The 18,456-nt window shown below is 41.4% G+C and overlaps 1 protein-coding gene across 7 annotated transcripts in view; it reads right to left on the bottom strand.

The window, feature by feature from the left end:
* Window positions 1–18,456, bottom strand: part of Rere (arginine-glutamic acid dipeptide repeats) — a 407,183-nt gene that overhangs the window by 96,715 nt on the left and 292,012 nt on the right. For all 7 annotated transcript variants that reach the window (XM_078025199.1, XM_078025198.1, XM_078025196.1 and 4 more), the window contains one exon: window positions 5,108–5,206. In XM_078025199.1, the coding sequence (XP_077881325.1) occupies window positions 5,108–5,206 (99 nt within the window). The remainder of the gene's footprint in view (window positions 1–5,107; window positions 5,207–18,456) is intronic.

An 18,456-nucleotide genomic window follows, 5' to 3' on the forward strand; every position in this document is an offset into this window, starting at 1 on the left:
CATGAATTCCCCTAGGGTTTCTTCCAGAATGTTTCCCTGGTCTGACCAGTGTATTTAACCTGAAATATACACTACAGGCTAGTTACCAAGGTATTTCTTGCAGTCACTCCACAGAAGCAGAATTGTTTTGCAGTATCTGGTATAGAATCTGACAGAAATTAGCACAAATTTGGCTTCAATAAAACAAGATTCAAAGAATCTTCGCCCCAAAGCAACTTCAATTAGAAACACCATATCCACACACACACAAACTGTCAGAGCAGTTACTGAGAGAAGATGTGAGATAAAAGGCTTCCCCTTGTGTGGTTTTGAGTCTCAGACGACATAAGTAGTGATCGAGAGACTTAGGAAGAAACACTTGAGTGATGATGATGCTCACAAAAATAACAATCATGATGGGGCTGGGGTTGTGGCTCAGCGGTAAAGTGCTCACCTAGCACTGCGAGGCCCTGGGTTCAATCCTCAGCACCACATATAAATAAATAAAATACAGGTATCGTGTCCAACTACAACTAAAAAATAAATATTTAAAGGTCCCTCTTTACCTTGGTAAAGGTGGGATGATGAGTAATTTGAAAAGCATTTTCTAAAAATCAAATTTTTAAGGTCAGTTTCGGCTGCAAGTAAAAGTTTTTGATGTTAATTCAATAATATTAACTATTACAAGTTTTAAAATGCTGGACTGAGGAAGACCTGAGTGAAGAAATTTTAGGAATGATAACCTTAAACAAAGTGCCACCACTATTCTTCAAACCCCACAGAGGGAGAGACATTAACCTCACCTTAATAAGTCCTTACCCTTAATAACTTTATAAACTAACAACCAGCTCATGACCGTGGCACAAAAGGTGTCATGAGGAAACGGGGATAAAGGGTCAGTAAAAACAAGAGGCACACAGCAGAAGAGGGAGTGACAGCCACAGGGGGCAAGGGCCGATCCAGCTAGCAGGAAGGGTCAAGCTCTAGTTTCTTCCAGGGGCAGGGCCCTGCCTGTCAGGAGGCACCACTGGCAGGCTCTCCTCTCACAGGGCTGGCTGTTCTCATACAGGTTCTCACACAGGCTATGGGAAACAACCTGTGGAGGGCTTTGCTGGTACTGGTTAGCTAGATCAAATTAACACACCAGAGGCAACAAAGTCTAAAAATAACTAGGACATCCAAAGTGTATAGAAAACTGTGAGGAAAAAGAAGATAGGTAGGCCCTTGTACTTACTTGGGTGGACACACTTGTTTTTTTTTTTTTTTTTTTTTTTTTAAAGAGAGAGTGAGAGAGGAGGGAGAGAGAGAGAGAGAGAATTTTTTTTTAATATTTATTTTTTAGTTCTCGGCGGACACAACATCTTTGTTGGTATGTGGTGCTGAGGATCGAACCCAGGCCGCACGCATGCCAGGCGAGCGCGCTACCACTTGAGCCACATCCCCAGCCCGGACACACTTGTTTATGTCTGTGATTCCTGGGGTGAGAAAATGTGGTGAAGTCATCAGAAGGGGCTCCAAGAACCCAGCAGGTGTTTCTTCGCAACCAAGGTAAAGAGGGACTGCTTTGTTGCCACATAAATCTATTCAAAGATTTGGATATATTCATCAGAAGCCTCCTTCAGCCTATCAATTATTTAATCACTCCCTCTCAAAAAGCAAGCTTAACTTCTTTCAAATAAGAGAATCATTTGATCCCCAGGCTCTGCAAGTAACTGGGTAACTGCCAAAACATTTCTCAAAACAAGAAGCAAACATGATAAAAATAAGCCCAAACCAACTTGAGTTTACGCAGTTAGGGATCATTATCCCATGCTTGGAATGGTTGCCACTTTGGAGTCCTGTTTTGTTTTTCAAAATAACACTGAGCTCTTTCTGGTGCCTGAAGGGTCCTCCCAGCCCCCCACTGCTAAGTCTGTGCACAGCTGCACTGGGGACTCGGTCAACATCTTGGCCTGATATTAGCAAGTGCTGGAAGAAAAGGAAATCAGCTTTCTCTAGGCAGGAAGAGAGGACTTTGTGCTGTGTATTTTAAAAATTCCAGAGGGAAGGAAGGTCATGAGAAAAATGGTGGAAGGGAGAGGACAGAGTCAGTACAGGAGGCAGGAGTACGAAGGAAGGGACAGAGAAGGGGCAGGGAGGAGGTACGTGAGAAGATACCAAAAAGACAGACTGACTGAAGTGAGAGGACGCTCAAGAACTAAAGGTGAGCAGGCAGGGGAGCAGCTGTTGTGGTATCCAAGCACCAACAGGATGACCAAGGCAGGCCAAGAGGAGGGGCAGACATCCTTGAAGTATTACTTACACACTCATTCCCCTTTTCATCTCCTTGTATCTTTTTTTTTTTAAATGAAAGTATGTCCTTTTTATTACACATTTTATTTTTTTTATTGTTGGTTGTTCAAAACATTACATAGATCTTGATATATCGTATTTCACACTTTGATTCAAGTGGGTTATGAACTCCCATTTTCCTTGTATCTTTCTTCTCAAAAAATTTTTGTGGAGTTTAAAATCTTACCAATCAAACTTCTACCCATGTAAATAGGTTTCCAGAGAAGATGTTAATATTAACGTCTCAAAACATCTGAATTTAATGTTTTCACTTTGGCCATTTTTGAACATTAAAAAATGTTCAAGATGTTATAATCTCTCTACTAATCATGTAAGGCTTGTAATTTTAAAGCAGTTACAAGGTTTCACCCAAAGTATGATCAGATTTCAATCATAAGGGACAGGTGCTCTATCACCAAAGCCTCAGTCCATCTCTGCTAGTCTGTCCCCACTTCTCTCAACCTTCACCAGCACCACTTACTGAAGTCACTGGATGAACACATTCCCTTGGCTCTACCTTCCCTACACATCCCAGGCCCACCCCTGCTGTCCTGCTCGCCCTCCTTGCTCCCTGGAACTCAAGAGTCTCAGAAACTGCACTGCACAGCAAAAGACAACACCCTGCCACGTGCTGAGGGCCATTACCAAGTAGGAATGACGCATTGAAATTTCCTTGCCAAGCGTACCCCATGCTGCTTAGAGGACATTCGATGGGACATTGCATGCATGCTTTCATAAGGTGACCTTGCTCAAGGACCAAGGCGGATCCAAGTTTAGAGCTGATCAGGTTTGAGGAAGTAACCGGCTCCTTGAGTTTAAGGCGTTGCCAGTTTAAGATAATGGGTTTTAGGGAAATTGGAAGTTGAAGATTATTGCTGGGATTAGGGTGTTCCTGCTGCTTGTTGAGTTCTCGTGAGATTAAAATGGGATTTGGAGAGAGCCTCGTGGAGTAGGTGAATTGTGCGGGAGACGGCAGAACGCGATTGTCCCTGGACCTGTGTGGAGGCCGTGTGAGAGCGGGAATAAAGAATTGCTATTTGAACCTACAAAGGTGTGTGGTGGCTCGTGATTCTGGTGCCAAGCCGAGACCTTGGCAGCCACGGCCTACAGGCTACACATGATCTGCCCTGGGACAGCCACCCACTCTTCACTGTGCCCCAGCTACCTTCCTGCCCTTGTTTTTTTTAAGTACCAGAGACTGAATGCAAGGGCATTTAACCACCCTTGAGCCCCATCCCCAGCCCTTTTCATGTTTTATTTTGAGACAGGGTCGCACTAAATTGCTTAGGACCTCACTAAGTTGCTGAGGCTGGGGTTGAACTCGTGATCTTCCTGCCTCAGCCTCCAAGCTGCAGGGACTGCAGTGGCTGCATGACACCCACTGCACCACAGCACCCAGCCTCCTGCTTATTTTAAACACACTCCAAGCATGCTTTCCTCTTATGAACCAGAACTCTCTTCTTTCTGACATCCAAGAGGCTTCCCTCCTCACTTCACAAAGGTCTTGCCTTAACCTCTTTTACGAGGCAGTGCCTCTGCCCAGTTGTTCCCCATCCTCATTACCCGACTCTATTTTTCCTTTGTCCTTTTCTACCACTTGAAACATATTGAGTTAGGATGGTCTCCCCTCTTAAAACATAAGACTCTTGAAGAGGGACCTTGTGTTCTTCTTGACACAGCTCCCAGCACAGCACCTGGCACATGATATGCACTCTATAAATATTGCTGCATAAATGAAATGAGCAGGATCAAGAAAGCACACACACAACTTCTAAATACTCTTCCTTACCATGTTTTATAAAACAGGTGAGGAACTTGTAGTCAATATGTCAATCATGGCCAGTCATTTTGATTGCATTTACCTGAAGGGCAAATGTCAAGCAATAATACTCCCACTGAAGACCATGTTTGCAAAAGCACAGGAAATCTCTAAGCCTATCACAGCAATACCTTTGAAAAGTCACAAGATGGGGATGTAGTTTCATGAGTACTGTCTGCCAGGCAGGAATTAAGGGTTTGCAAGTCTGTCTTTGTGGACACATTTCTTTCTCTCCAACTCCTTTAATAGGCCACAGCAACAAAATGGGTACATAAAATCTAGTGTATTCACTTCATTGAGTCTATGCTTCCTTCTTTTTGGGAGGTGGTGGGGTAGAACTGGGGATTGAACCAGAGGCACTTAACCCCTGAACCACATCCCAGCCCTTTTTTGTATTTTATTTAGAGTCAGGGTCTCAATGAGTTGCTTAGTGCCTTGCTGTTGCTGAGGTTGGCTTCGAACCTGTGGTCCTACCTCAGCGTCCCAAGCTGCTGGAATTACAGGTGTGCACCATTGTGCCCGGCTGGTCTATGCTTTCTTGTTTTGATGAATGACCTTCAGTAGGTTAGGGGTTCTGTAAGCCCTCAAAATAAAAACAAGTCACCAGGGCCACTACTCAAATTAGATTCTGTATCACCTGGTTTTGACATATATGATCTTAAAATACGGAGTTACTGCCAGTTGGCTTGTACCAACACCGACAACAAACCATATTAACTTTTATAAAAGTAACAATTCATTTCTCCCCTCCAAGAAGCTTGGGGCTATCTTTCCCAACATCTGTGGAACCTAATCTTAGAAAAGTCAAGTCTTCCTGTGTAATTGCAAGGCTTGAAGGCTCTTCCCTTTGACTGATAAATGCCATGGGCAGTCTGTCTTCCAAATAAATCCCTGTTCCCCGAGCAGCAGGCAGGTCACACATGGAGGAGAGAACACCCTGATGGCCCAGAACCAAGGGAAATGCAGGTCCATGCTCACCACTTCATCCTCAGTCCAGCACTTCTCGATCAGCTTGGGCACAGGCTTCTTTACCAGGCGCTGCAGGGCTTTGCCAGCATCATAACCACTTTCATGTAGCTAAGAAAACAATAATCTTAATTAGTTAAGGGAACCAAATAGCAGAATTGAATGCAAATCAATAAAAGGCAAGTCCTGCATTTACTCCAAAAGAAGAATCATGGAAAGGCCACAGAGACTCTTGAGCATTCCATCAGCAGGTAACCTGTTCTCATCCAACCACTGCTCACTGCTGTTCTTCAAGGGTACTTTGGTTTGGATCTAAAAAGTAACTTCCCCCAAGAACCAAGTGTTGAAGATTTGGTCCCCAATGTGGCACTACTGGGAGATGGTAGGTCACTGGGGCATGCCATGGAAGGAGACTGTAAGACATTGGTCTCTCCCACCCTCTTTCACTTCCTGACTGCCACTGGATGAGAAGCTTCCTCCACTATGCTGTGCTGTCTCGGCACAGGCCCAAAGGCAATGGGTCCAAGCAACCATATACTTATACTTGAAAGTATAAGCCAAAATAAACCTTTCCTCGTATTAAGTTGATTTATTTCAAGTAATTGTTACAGTAATGAAAAGTTGACTAATAGGGAGAGAAGTAAGGCAATAAAATAAATAGTATTAAGAAAGACAAAGCAAACATCTGATAAACATGTGGCCTTGCAGAGTGCTTGGCACATTCCTTGCACTCACTGTCTTCCTTACACCCAAAGGAAAAGTATTTTCTTATTTAAGTTTATGAAATAGGAACTCTCACCATTTCATTTGATAGCTGAGAAAAGTGAGACACAGAGAGGTTAAGAGGCTCTTCACTCTGCACCATTAGGTGACAGTCCCAAGACTCAGATCCAACCAGCTGGGACTCCCACTCTTCTCCCATTTTCCCTGAAGCAGCCTAAGGACACCCTAGATTATGTTCTTTACTTTTAGCATTAAGTTTTTCAACTGCAGTAATTCATTAAAAAGCATTTAAGGTGCCTAAAATATAAAAGTTTTTGAAGAAAACAATTTTGTTAACAGTATGCTAATTTTTTAGCACCGATGAATAAAGATGCTGGTATATCTACTCATGGCCTTTAGACTTTTGCAAAGACACTCCTCCCATGGCCTGTAAGCCCCCTTCTGTTCTACTTGCTGACTCCCAACTTGCAGATGATGAAGGGAAACAGCAGGTAGAAAGATTCTCTTTTTCATTTTACACCTCCAAACTGAAGCTGCCTCCAAAATCCTCACTAGGAATCTCCTTTTCATCATGCCTCTAGGCCTCTGCCACCAGAAGCAGGTGTTTTTTTTTTTTTTAGTGGGGGGTAGACTCGTACATCCAGTGCCTAATACAGTCTGCAACATAAGGTGAGCCTCCTGAAACAATTGCCAAACCAAGAAATGAAAGAATAAGTAAGTAAACACCTCTGACTATTGTACCTAGGCAGACTCTCAATTCATTGGAACTCATTCACCCACTAGGATTCAGGCAATGTAGTGGAAACTAGGATACAGCAGTGAAAAATCTACTTTCAGAGGTATACAAACTGGAAAAAAAAAAAACAAAAAACAAACTCTATGCCCAATCAAATAAATAATAAATAAATTGGGGGAAGGGGTAGGCGCCTGGGGATGTGGGTCAGTGGTTAAGCATCCTTGGGTTCAATCCCTGACACCATCATCATCACCACATACACATACACGTGCGTGTGTGTGTGTGTGTGTGTGTGTGTGTGTATTTGAGCCAGGCATGATGGCACACACCTGTAATCCCATCGAATCAGAAGGCTAAGGCAGGAGGATCACAAGTTCAAAACCAGCTTCAGCAATTCAGTGAGACCTTGTCTTAAAATAAAAAAGGGCTGTGCCCCTGGTGGGTTCAAACCTCAGTGCCAGAAAAACAAAAACAAAAAAAAAAAAAAAGGAGGCAGTCTTATCTCAATTTTCATCATTTTCTAGATTAGAGAGTAACCTTCCAGAGATACAAAATAATTAAGTTCTAAATAAAACCATTTATGTTTCACATAATTACCCACATCAATACCGTAATTTGTAAAATCTGATTAAAACTATGGTATAGTTCACAGGAAAATTTTTAAATTTTAGGTGCTAGATAGCAGGAAATTTCTCCTAAGAATATAAGTCCCACTCTAAAAGCAAAGTGCTGAGTGGGTGAGTTGAAATCACATATCATTATCAGGAGGAGCGGCTGTAAACTGTTTGCTGTGCTGCTGCTCATGGCCATCAGCTGGAGGGTGGCTACTGCCTGCATAACCCCCCAGCTGAATTTCTGGTGAGGTACTCAGTGGAGAAAAAGGCATTTCCCTTAAACATATCCCAGTATTCACACTTTGTCTACAAAACTCTCCCCCGAAGAAGCCACTAAATTGACGTTATAACCTGAACCTCCTTCCTTTCCTTTGGTCCACTGTCTGATAGCCCTCTTAAAATATTCCTATTTCTGACCTCCCCATGATATAAACCTAATAAACACTTTCCCACCTACCCTAACTCAAAGATGCATGTGCAAAGTACAAAGTGGGATTACATCCCAAAAGTGAAGGATGTTTCTGGAATGAGTAGGGCTGGCACAGCACTGTGCTACATCAGTGTTTAGGAGGGCTGGTATAAAAGCTCAGAGAAGCAGCTGTGCTATGGTCACATGCCCCCTTCCCAGGAGTGACATGGACTCTGCTAGAGGGACACCTTCTTACTGTTAACAAACACCAATTTCTACCTGCCAGGAATCCTGTCTGAGAAAACTCTGGCAACTGAGCTTTACAACTTTAAAGGAATAACAGTATTTCCCCCTTATCCATGGAGATTGTGTTTCGAGACCTCTAGGGGATGCCTGAAACCTATATACACAATGTGTTTTCTCATACATCCACACCTATGTTAAAATTTATCTTTAAAATAAGGCACACCACTAAGAGATTAGCAATAACTAGTAACAAAATAGGACAATTATAACAGTATACCATAACAAGCTGGGCAAGGTGGCATACCCCTGTAATCCCAGGCTCAGGAGGATCAGCTAGCCTCAGCAATTTAGTGAGGCCCTAATCAGTTTAGCAAAACCCTGTCTCAAAATAAAATAAATAAAAGGGCTGGGGATGCGGCTCAGTGCCCAGTACTGATGATGATGATGATGATGATGATGATGATGATGATGATGATGATGCTGCTGCTGATGGTGTGGTGGTGGTGATGGTGATGTTATTTAAAACCTGTGAATTTTTTATTTCTATAATTTTTCACTTAACATTTTTGGACTACAATTAACTGTGAGGAACTCAACAGTGGAGAGCGTAACTGCAGGGGTGTAACTACATTCTGGAAGCGCCAGGGCCTATGCAGCTCCCAACAGCAGTCAGTCTTCAGAACGCACCCGGACAGTGCCTGCAGGCCAGGGCTTCCTTCACCCTGCAGCACTGGTTGTGCCATGCTGGCCTGTGCTAGGCACTCTTTCAATTGCTGGGGCAGATACAGATGCAACACCAAAGATAAAGAACACAAAAATGTGAGCCAAGAAAAGTGTACCCTCTGAGAATCAACAGGAAGGACTGTGCTACAATGACACATGGTTCTAATTGCCACACCCAATTTGAGGGTCCTAAAAGGTTGGGTTCTACTATTTTTGCTGGGTGCACAGTAGGCCCTTCTCAAAAAAGGCTTTCTTTTCTGAATGACTGTGAAGATCTCCTGTCTTCAGAGAGGGACCAAATTAAGGTCAAGGAAGAACTAAACTGGACATTTCAACTTTATTCCTCACATAAGTTGGTACACCTACCAAAACACTAGCTATCTCATATCTTCAAAGAACTGGCATTAAAAAACGTTTGTTCTACCAATATAGCATCAAGCTCTAAAGGATTTAAATTTCACTTTGTGAAAAATATTAGATTGGTTTCCAATTTTAAACATCTGCTCAAGATCACGGAGATGATCTGTTTCATCAGGACATTTGATGTAGGCATCTCATCTGCTAAAGTCAAAGGTTCTTTAATATGAATAAGACTTTCTACCATTTCCCAAGGGAAGACTATTGCAAGAAATTACAAGGAAGATACTGGGGGGCTGGTAGGGGTGCTTCTTATAACTTCACTTTCTAGCCATGGAAAAGCAATTAAAGCAATACAATTAAACCTTTCTGTCTATATTGTAGCCAAGTCAAGCTGGGAAAATCTGAAACACAGTTTGAATGTAGAATGTAGAGAACTGTACATATTTAGGAGCTACTGAAAAGATCACTGAGATCTTACACCAACCACTGAAGAAAGATCTCATTTAGCAGAAACTGCTTGTAACCTCATTCCCCTGGGTGTGCAGTGTTTTGTTTTTATCCAAAGAACAAACACGAGTAAATCTCTCTGCAGCTTTTTAAAGTTCATAACTGTTCTTCTATACTTGAGAAACCCATCTTCCCTAAAGCAGGGGTCAAGACCTGGGATTTATGACTGGGGAATATAACAAAATGGTGATTCTTCATCAATCCACTATCATTTCAGGTGGTTGCATCATAGAACTACCCTGTTTTGCTGTTTTAGCAATGTGTTTTATGGCCCACAGGCTTGCTCCACATATTGCAATGAGATGTTTGTTTCCTACATTTTTGTTTGGTTCCTTGTGAAAGAGCACAGGTGAACTCTTCCCCTGTTAGGGTCCAGCCTTCTTCTACTACATCTTCTGCTCAGAAGTGCTGGGACCATGAGATCAAACAGGACAATCCAGCTCCAGTGGCTTTCCATTCACTACACAAACAGCTACTGAGCAACTCTTTATGCCAGTAACTGGGCTGGCCAGAGGGCTACAAGGGCATGCAAGGACAGGCATGCATGAACTCCACACAGTGGACTCAGGAGGGGATTTGGGGGCTGAACACAAAAGCAGCCTCTGAAAAACACCTGGTTTGGTTCCACTGTGAGGACAGTAACCACTCCACTGATTCACTGTGCATCTAGAAATGGACACATTTTTCCAGCTGCACAAAAAGCTCTCAAGGACTCCAAGCCTTCTTCAGCCTGACAAAAAAGGCAAAGGACTGGAGGCAGGAGGCAGACTCATTGCCAGCTTTGTCCCAGATCAGCTGCATTCCATGAGACACATGTGCCAAACACTCTCAAACATACAACAGCTCTGAACCCTGCAGTGGTGTCATCCCAGCGTTGGTACTATAGATGCACAACTCCTACATAAGACAAATCAAACAAGTAGGGGGTCAATGAGCCAACAATGCTGACTGTCACTACACATCCACCCTGTCTTGTTCTAATCCCTGACCTGAAGGAAGGATTAGCATTAAGAGAGGACCATGCCATGAGTAGAAAAACACATTTCTGCATAATTGCCCAAGTTAAATCTGCTACTTTCACCCTGCCTGACAAATCATTCCCTGCTTATTACTTTCCATAATTTAATATATATAAGTGCTTTACTGGCAAGTTTCTCAAAAGAATAAATAATACTTAATGACTGCCTACAGTTTAATTAACTCATGATTGAACTTCTCCTGAATTGCCATAAACATTAAATTATATCCTTCCTCTAAGCTGCCATGGATAGAAATCTTGTTTCAAGCTTTAACTCCCCTCTAAACAATTCTGAAATTTCAGCAAATCTATATGTTGGACAGAAGGGTGAGATAACTTACCGTAATGCCTGGTTATAAAGTATGTTATTTTATAGAGCAAAGACAAGGTCTTAATTTAAATAAGATTGAAAATGTGCACATGTCCGAACACCTCATTTATATTACAGCAGTCATTAAACATCTCTGGACCTCAGGCAGTCTTATTAGCATAGATTCTGTGTTACCACAAGGTTTCACGTTTCTACTCCTGCTTCTCGTCTGAGCTGCTGTTTTCTGTCTGCATGATGTTGCACATAAATTTTCCTTTTGGCTTGGCTCAGCTGTCAGGCGCCTCTGTTCTGTAATGAACCCATGGATTACATCTCCCTGCTCTGACATCTCTGGTCTCACACATCAAAATATTGTTCTTCAATTGTAATTTATAACTTAATTTAAATGTCCCTTTTCCTGTGACCTTTTTAGATCAAATGGCACTGCACCTGGCAGTCTGCTTCACAGAAGCATCCTTCTGCAATCGTAGCTATTGTAACAATGGCAGAAAGCCCCAAGTCAGCCTGCTTTCAGGCTGAATATCAAATAATTAATTGTAGTCCACTAAGAACAAAAGGACATCTCAGTCTCCCACTATGCAAAATGTTGTTTAAATTGCTAAAATAATCTTGAAAGGAAAAAAAGGTGGCTATTGGAATCCAGTTCTTACAATTCTTCATGTGCTTTTAATTATTTCAATTATTTACACAAATGAGAAAGACTTTTGTCAAAATCTGTCAAAGACATAGTTTAAAAAAAAATTTCTCCTAAACCATAATTCAGAGATATAAATACATTTTCATGCATACCCACATCACCAATGACCTAGCACCAAGTACAAAATATGATACTTGTATATGTTAAAGAAATGACAATTAGGGCTGGGGATGTGGCTCAAGCGGTAGCGCGCTCGCCTGGCATGCGTGCGGCCCCGGGTTCGATCCTCAGCACCACATACCAACAAAGATGTTGTGTTCGCCGAGCACTAAAATATATATATATATTAAAAAAAAAAAAAGAATTTTAAAAAAAAAAAAAGAAATGACAATTAAAACTACAAGCACAATGCTGATTTTTGTTTGGCCACTGCCACACCAAATAACACTATTTAGGCAACAGAGGGTGCCTCTGGGAGACTGAGGCTAAAATTGAATATTCAGTAGAAGCACATTTCACAGACAATGACAAAAACACAGAATTTAACTACTAAGTGTAAAACCTGGGGGACAGGTCTGATTAATTTTCTGAAGAAAATACACAATCACTGAACTAATCTTCCGATTCCATCACTTTCTATGTACCAACAATTTTCCAGGAATCATGTTGGCCCCTGAAGCTGCACAGAAGAGAGGCAGGAGTGGGGAAGGGTCTGCTGGGCAATGCAGATTTCATCACTCTGTAGCTGGAGTACCAAAATAAGAAATAAAACCCAGAGATTTAGTGTCTGGCTCCAGGGCCCTTCCTAGCAAGCAGCAGAGCACAGATTCTACATAAACCCAATGTTCCATGAAGAAGTCTGAGACACAGTCTCTGCTCCACAACATCTGAACTTGCAGCTGTAGACAGGCACTCAAGTGGGAGAGATGGGCACAAAGCCTCTCACCTGTGATGATGCAGCAAACACTCAGTTTTCTTGCTTGGAACTGAGGCGGGGCAAAGAAAGGAGGAAACTAGCAGCTCAAAAAGGAAAGACAAATGTAAACCAAACAACAAAAACACACAATGAACCCTGACGGAGATGATATTTATTTAGTCTGGAAAATCATCAATTAAATCTTGAAGACCACCAGTCAGGGCACGATGACTAGCTTTGCCTTCACTTCATGAACAGCAATAACCCCAAAACACACTATTTTGGAACTAACCAAAATAAGTTGTGACATGTCCAGGCCAGACCTCACATACAACTCAACTCTTCAGACTGCCCTGAATCCTCCTCAGTCCCAGGCTACCCCTGTGACACTGCATTAGAACCCCAAGCCACTTCAACCTGGCAGTGGGCTTCCTGAAGGTGCTTTAGACCCACAGGAAGAGAGCTCCAGTCAGCAAGATTAGAAAGGAAGCACCACAGATGGTACTTCCACAGAGGCCAGGTAAGCCACCTAGAAATCAGGGGCCAGACCAAACTCGAAAGGGTTTTTCTTTTCTTTTCATTTATTCATTTATTTGTTTTTTGTTTGTTTCTCTTTACCAATTTCCACCAGCTGTCTTTTTCACGCTCTGACACTGTCTTCACACCAACACAAACACCAAGAAGAGCCTGGTACCAAAGACACAAGTTGGGAGTCCTAAAAGTTGAAGCCTTGGGGCTGAGGCTGTAGCTCAGTGGTAAAGTGCTTGCCTCGCATGTGTGATGCACTAGGTTCAATCCTCAGCACCACATAAAAATAAATAAGATACTGTGTTTTCATCTACAACTAAATAAATATTTAAAAAAGAAAGAAAAAAGAAAAATTGAAGCCTAAATAGAAGTAGCTCTGGGTTGGACTGATTGATTGACTGATTGATTTTTAAATATCTTTATTTTTTAGTTGTAGATGGACAATACCTTTATTTGTTTATCTTTATGTGGTGCTGAGGCTCGAACCCAGTGCCTCACACATGCTAGGTGAGTGCTCTACCACTAATTATCTTGCTAAGTCTCAGTTTTCTCAGCCTCAGAAAGGGAGGAGAACCTACTTTGGAGGACTACTTGGCATGAACCAAGATCTGTGATAAGTGCTGTTATTAGTTAATTGCAATTAGGAACAGCTGACTAAAAAGGGAAGCAGTAGACAGATCACCAGGAAGCAGCTCATAGACAGAAGCAAAGATCCAAGAGCTTGGGACAGATTTTTGCTTAGGAGACTCCAACAGCCACATAGAAGAGCATTGGTCTGCTACACCAGAAGACGCATTCAGGAAAGAAAACAAGCTGGAGAGGAGGAGCAGCATGGATCCCCTCTGTTGAGACAGGATGAAACGGGGAGTGAGGTAGGAAACAACAGAGAACTTGGCATACTGCTGGGAACCCAGAGAAACTTGAGTCTGGAACTCAAGTGACGGGTAGAGAATTCACAAGCTGCATTTGGCAAAGTAGACCGTGGCTCTGCATTTCTTCAGCCCTAACAGAAAGAGCAGAAGCGGGTAATTCTTCAAACTTTCCAATTTACAACATTCCTTCACTTTATTAAGATTTTTTAAAGGCAAGATATTATAAGACATCTTTTTTTTTTTTTAAAGAGAGAGTAAGAGAGGAGGGAGAGAGAGAGAGAATTTTTAATATTTATTTTTTAGTTTTCGGCGGACACAACATCTTTGTTTGTATGTGGTGCTGAGGATCGAACCCGGGCCTCACGCATGCCAAGCGAGCGCACTACCGCTTGAGCCACATCCCCAGCCCTTAAAAGACATCTTAATGAATGAAGAAATGGTAATGATATTGATTCATTAATTCAGGAAAAAAATAGCCTCTGGCCTAGGCCACTTCCCCCAAACACTTAACAGCTACACCATTTACCTGGTTTGACTTAAGACAACAGGGATTCACCTTGTCATATTTTTAAAGTCTCTATGAAAACCAGGTTTATACCAGAGGTCTTTAAATGAAATTATGGATAATTAATCAGTTAGCACGGGAATAACCTCTGTTAAGTTCACAATCCTTCCTTCTACCTTTGAATGTGATTCAACCACAGAACAAAAGAAAGCAGGGGCAGTGAGGACATGGGCTGCAGCAGTGCTCCTAAGGGGAGGAGGCAGCTCCGAACTGATCAAGTGGACCTGCTAACACAGCTGCAGCTACAACACAGGAGTGGAACTCTGGCCACAGACAGAAAAGCTACCAGCAGGTTCATAAATCCATTGTTCATATGCTTTTCTGAAAGATATTATCAGCTGAGAAAGACCACCAGTGGAAATTGTTCAGGGCCACAAGCAAAAACTAAAACATATTTTCATTGACTTTAGCATCTTCACCATTTTGAGATCAGAAACAAATATGTAACATGAAAATGGGCACAAACCTAGAGGGTGACAACAAAACCACAGCTGTATCCATCTCCTGTAGGAACTAGGAGACAACTCATAAATGCTGAATTGATCTAGAGAGTATAAAAGAAAGGTTTTGACTAGACCTCTTCAAGGTTAAATTTTAAAAAAACAAAAGCACAAAACATAGAAAACCTAAGTCAAAACTAGCTTCACCAGGATTAAGAAACATTTATACGGGGCTGGGGCTGGGGCTCAGTGGTAGAGCACTTGTCTAGCATGCATAAGACAATGGGTTCGATCCTCAGCACCACATAAATAAATAAAATAAAGGTACTGTGCCCATCTATAACTTAAAAAAAAGAAAGCTAAAAAAAAAAAAAAAAGAGAGAGAGAAACATTTATTGAAATGGCTTTGCATCCTACCTTGTGAAATTCACATGCAGAATTAACTGCTCCCAATCCATGGGGCTTAGCAGCCTCAATCTTGGTAGTTTCTGACAAGGGATTTTAAGGTAGTATAAACAATATTCCATTTAATCTTTGTAACTGCCTTGACAAAGTTATGAACAATGACCAAAGTGGCAAATACCAAAGTGTGTAAAGCACCGGAGTTAAGAAAATTTCTGTGTGACTCATCTGTTACCTGGGAATTTTAGCTAAGAACAGAGGTAAGAAATAAGCAGAAAGCCTCTGGGCAAGAAAAACAGTGTTCCCAAGCAATGGCCCTGTGGAGGACCAAGAAGTCCCTCACCCTGAACCACAGAAACCTCGCCACTTCATGATACTGATTTTCCCAATTTAATAAGAGGTCTCAAAAGAACAATCAGAAAGAATGTATGATTTCAGAGAAGAGCAGCAGCAAAAGACTGCTTAATGATGAAGACTCAAAATTTGGAAAACTGTGATGCAAACCAAAGATTTCAAACTCTAACGGTAACATGTCATTTTGTGTAATGGCCACTAGCAATGATCACTCAGAGGCATCAAGAAAGGTAGATTTGATTTGAGACTAATTGAAAAAAACTACACCTCAGTTCTGAAGGAGAAAAGAAGGAAAAGGAAAAAAAGAAGGCTACAGGGAAAGAAAGAGCAATCTTCCTAAAATACTTGGGAAGCTAGGACAACGCAGCCCAACACTGTGGGCAGGGAGGGGACAAGCCAACTAAGAGATAGGGAAGTGGGGGCTGACAGTGCTATCATCTAAGAACCCAAACAAATGGCCAGGAAGGGGCAAAGAACATCGAGTCTTCTGGAAGAGAGGCCTACAGAGCAAGGCTGTAGGGTAAGAAACTGAATTAGTAAAAAGCTATGGGGTTAAGGGCAGCATGGGTTTATTTGGGGACAGCTTAAAGATCAAGTTGACAAACATATAAGACCTTGTCCATAAAGCCACCAAGAAACAATACCCTAAGGAAAAGGGGGTAGAAAGGGAATTTTTTTGTGATTAAATTTTCATAATATTAATCATTTAAAAATGTTCACTGTAAAGGTACGGTTTAGTAATTAGATTGCATTCCTTTACTGCAGTAAGGTATGACTATAGATGTTTCAGTGTTAGTACATACAATGCTCAAGAAATATTAAACGGAAAAAATCAAAGTGCAGAACTCCATGTAGATGTGAAAGACAAAAGGTTCATAAGTATTTATAAAGATACTTTATAAAAACATACATCCAGAAATATCAACTGTGCTGATCTCTTTGTAGAAGAAAATTTTTATATTTTAATTTAAAACTTAAATATATGAATATAAGACTTTAAAATTTGAATTCTCATTTGCTAATAAAAAATTAAAGGATCTGTGTCATAAAATATCCTCACACACATTCACAGATGAATATTCACATAAGATTTTATATTCTGGTTGAAGACATTGTATAGAAATTTTTCAAATTTTTAGGCTAAATATAAAAATCAAGGAAATGCTAGGAAGGAAGGAAGGAGAAGAAACAATTACAGGATATGGTGGCACACACCTGTAATCCCAGTGACTGAGGAAGCTGAGGCAAGAGGATCAAAAGTTGGAGACTAGCCTTAGCAATTTAGTGAGACCCTAAGCAATTTAGTGAGACCCTGTGTCAAAATAAAAAATAAAAGGGCTGGGGATGTAGCTTATTGGTACAGTGCCCCTTGGTTCAATCCTTAATACAAGGGGGAAAGAAGAAGAAGAAAGAAGAAAGAAGAGGAGGAGGAGGAAGAAAGGAGGAGGAGGAAGAAGAAAGGAGGAGGAGGAAGAAGAAAGTAGGAGGAGGAAGGAGGAGGGAAGAGGAAGGAGGAGGGAAGAGAAAGGAGGAGGGAAGAGGAAGGAGGAAGGAGGAGGAAAGAGGAGGAGGATAAAGGAAGTCTGTCCTGGGCTATCATTTTTTAGTAGTTCTCTATACAATAGTAATTGTAACTATAATAGGCCAAGAACACCACAAGATATCCACATCAAATTTCTCAGAACCTACGAATGTGGTCTCACTTGGAAAAAAAAAGTCCTTGTCAATGTGATTAAGAACCAAGAAAAGCTGAAGCAGGAGGATCACAAGTTTGAGGCCATCCTCAGCAACTTAGTGAGACTATCTCAAAATTTAAAAATATAAAATTAAAAATTAAAAAAGGAATCATGAGCCAGGCAGGGCAGTGTACATCTGTAATCCCAGCAGCTTGGGAGGCTGAGGCAGGAGGATCACAATTCAAGGCCAGTCTTAGCAACTAATCGAGGCCCTAAGTAACTTAGTGAGACCCTGTCTCAAAATAAAAAAAGCACCCCTAGGTTAAATTCCCAATACCAAAAATTTTTTTAAATGTAAAAATCATGAAATAAGATCACTGTAGATAATCCAGGCAGGCCTCAAATTCAATGCTACCATTCAAGTAAGGATGATCAGAGAGAGAAATGAGGCTGCAATCAAAGACTACCAGCAGCACTAGCAGCTGGCAGAGATGAGAAACGGGTTCTCCACTGGAGTGTGGTCCTGCTGATGTTTCCTATTCCTGGCCTCCAGAACCATGAAAGAATATATTTCTGTTGTTTTCAGCACCAGGTTGGTGATAATTGTTAACAGCAGTCACAAGAAACTAATACACCAACCCTCAAAATTTAGGGGTAAAAAAATCACTTAGGAGAACTATAAAACAGCATTCTGAAGTATACTTCAAGAGAGCATGAGAAACACATACTAGGACAAATATTATAAATGCCAGTCTTTTATAGTACTTGGGAGAAGGCACATTAATGCATGAGCCCCTCTGAGACTCATGGCTTGGTTTGCTCTAACAATGAGGCTGACACTTAGGTCATCAGCATCTTCATCAGACGTTGTCCCACATGGTATGCAAACAGCAAGAACTCACATGTTTCTATTACTGAAAAAAATAAATAATGAATGGTTTTTCCCAAAGACTTCAACAAGTGTTTATTTGTTGTTGTCATTCTTGTTTTTGGTATGGGGATTAAACCATGGTCCTCAAACACTGCATCACATCTCCAGCTCTTTTTTTGTTCTTTATTTTGAGACAGGGTCTAAGTTGCCAAAGCTGGTTTTGAACTTGTGATCCTCCTGCCTCACCCTCCTGAGTTGCTGGAATTATAGGTGTGTGTGCCAGCAGGCCCAGCTCTTAGGGCCTCTTCGTAAATGTAGAAAGGATAATTCATCCCAATTTGCTAAATACTGTTATTAATGATTGATACAGGCTCAAATATATTAAAATGTTAAGATTGTTATTAAATATTAAATGCACATTTCTTTTCTTTTC

Source organism: Ictidomys tridecemlineatus, chromosome 11 (genome assembly GCF_052094955.1).
Source record: "Ictidomys tridecemlineatus isolate mIctTri1 chromosome 11, mIctTri1.hap1, whole genome shotgun sequence".
NCBI classification, from domain to species: domain Eukaryota; kingdom Metazoa; phylum Chordata; class Mammalia; order Rodentia; family Sciuridae; genus Ictidomys; species Ictidomys tridecemlineatus.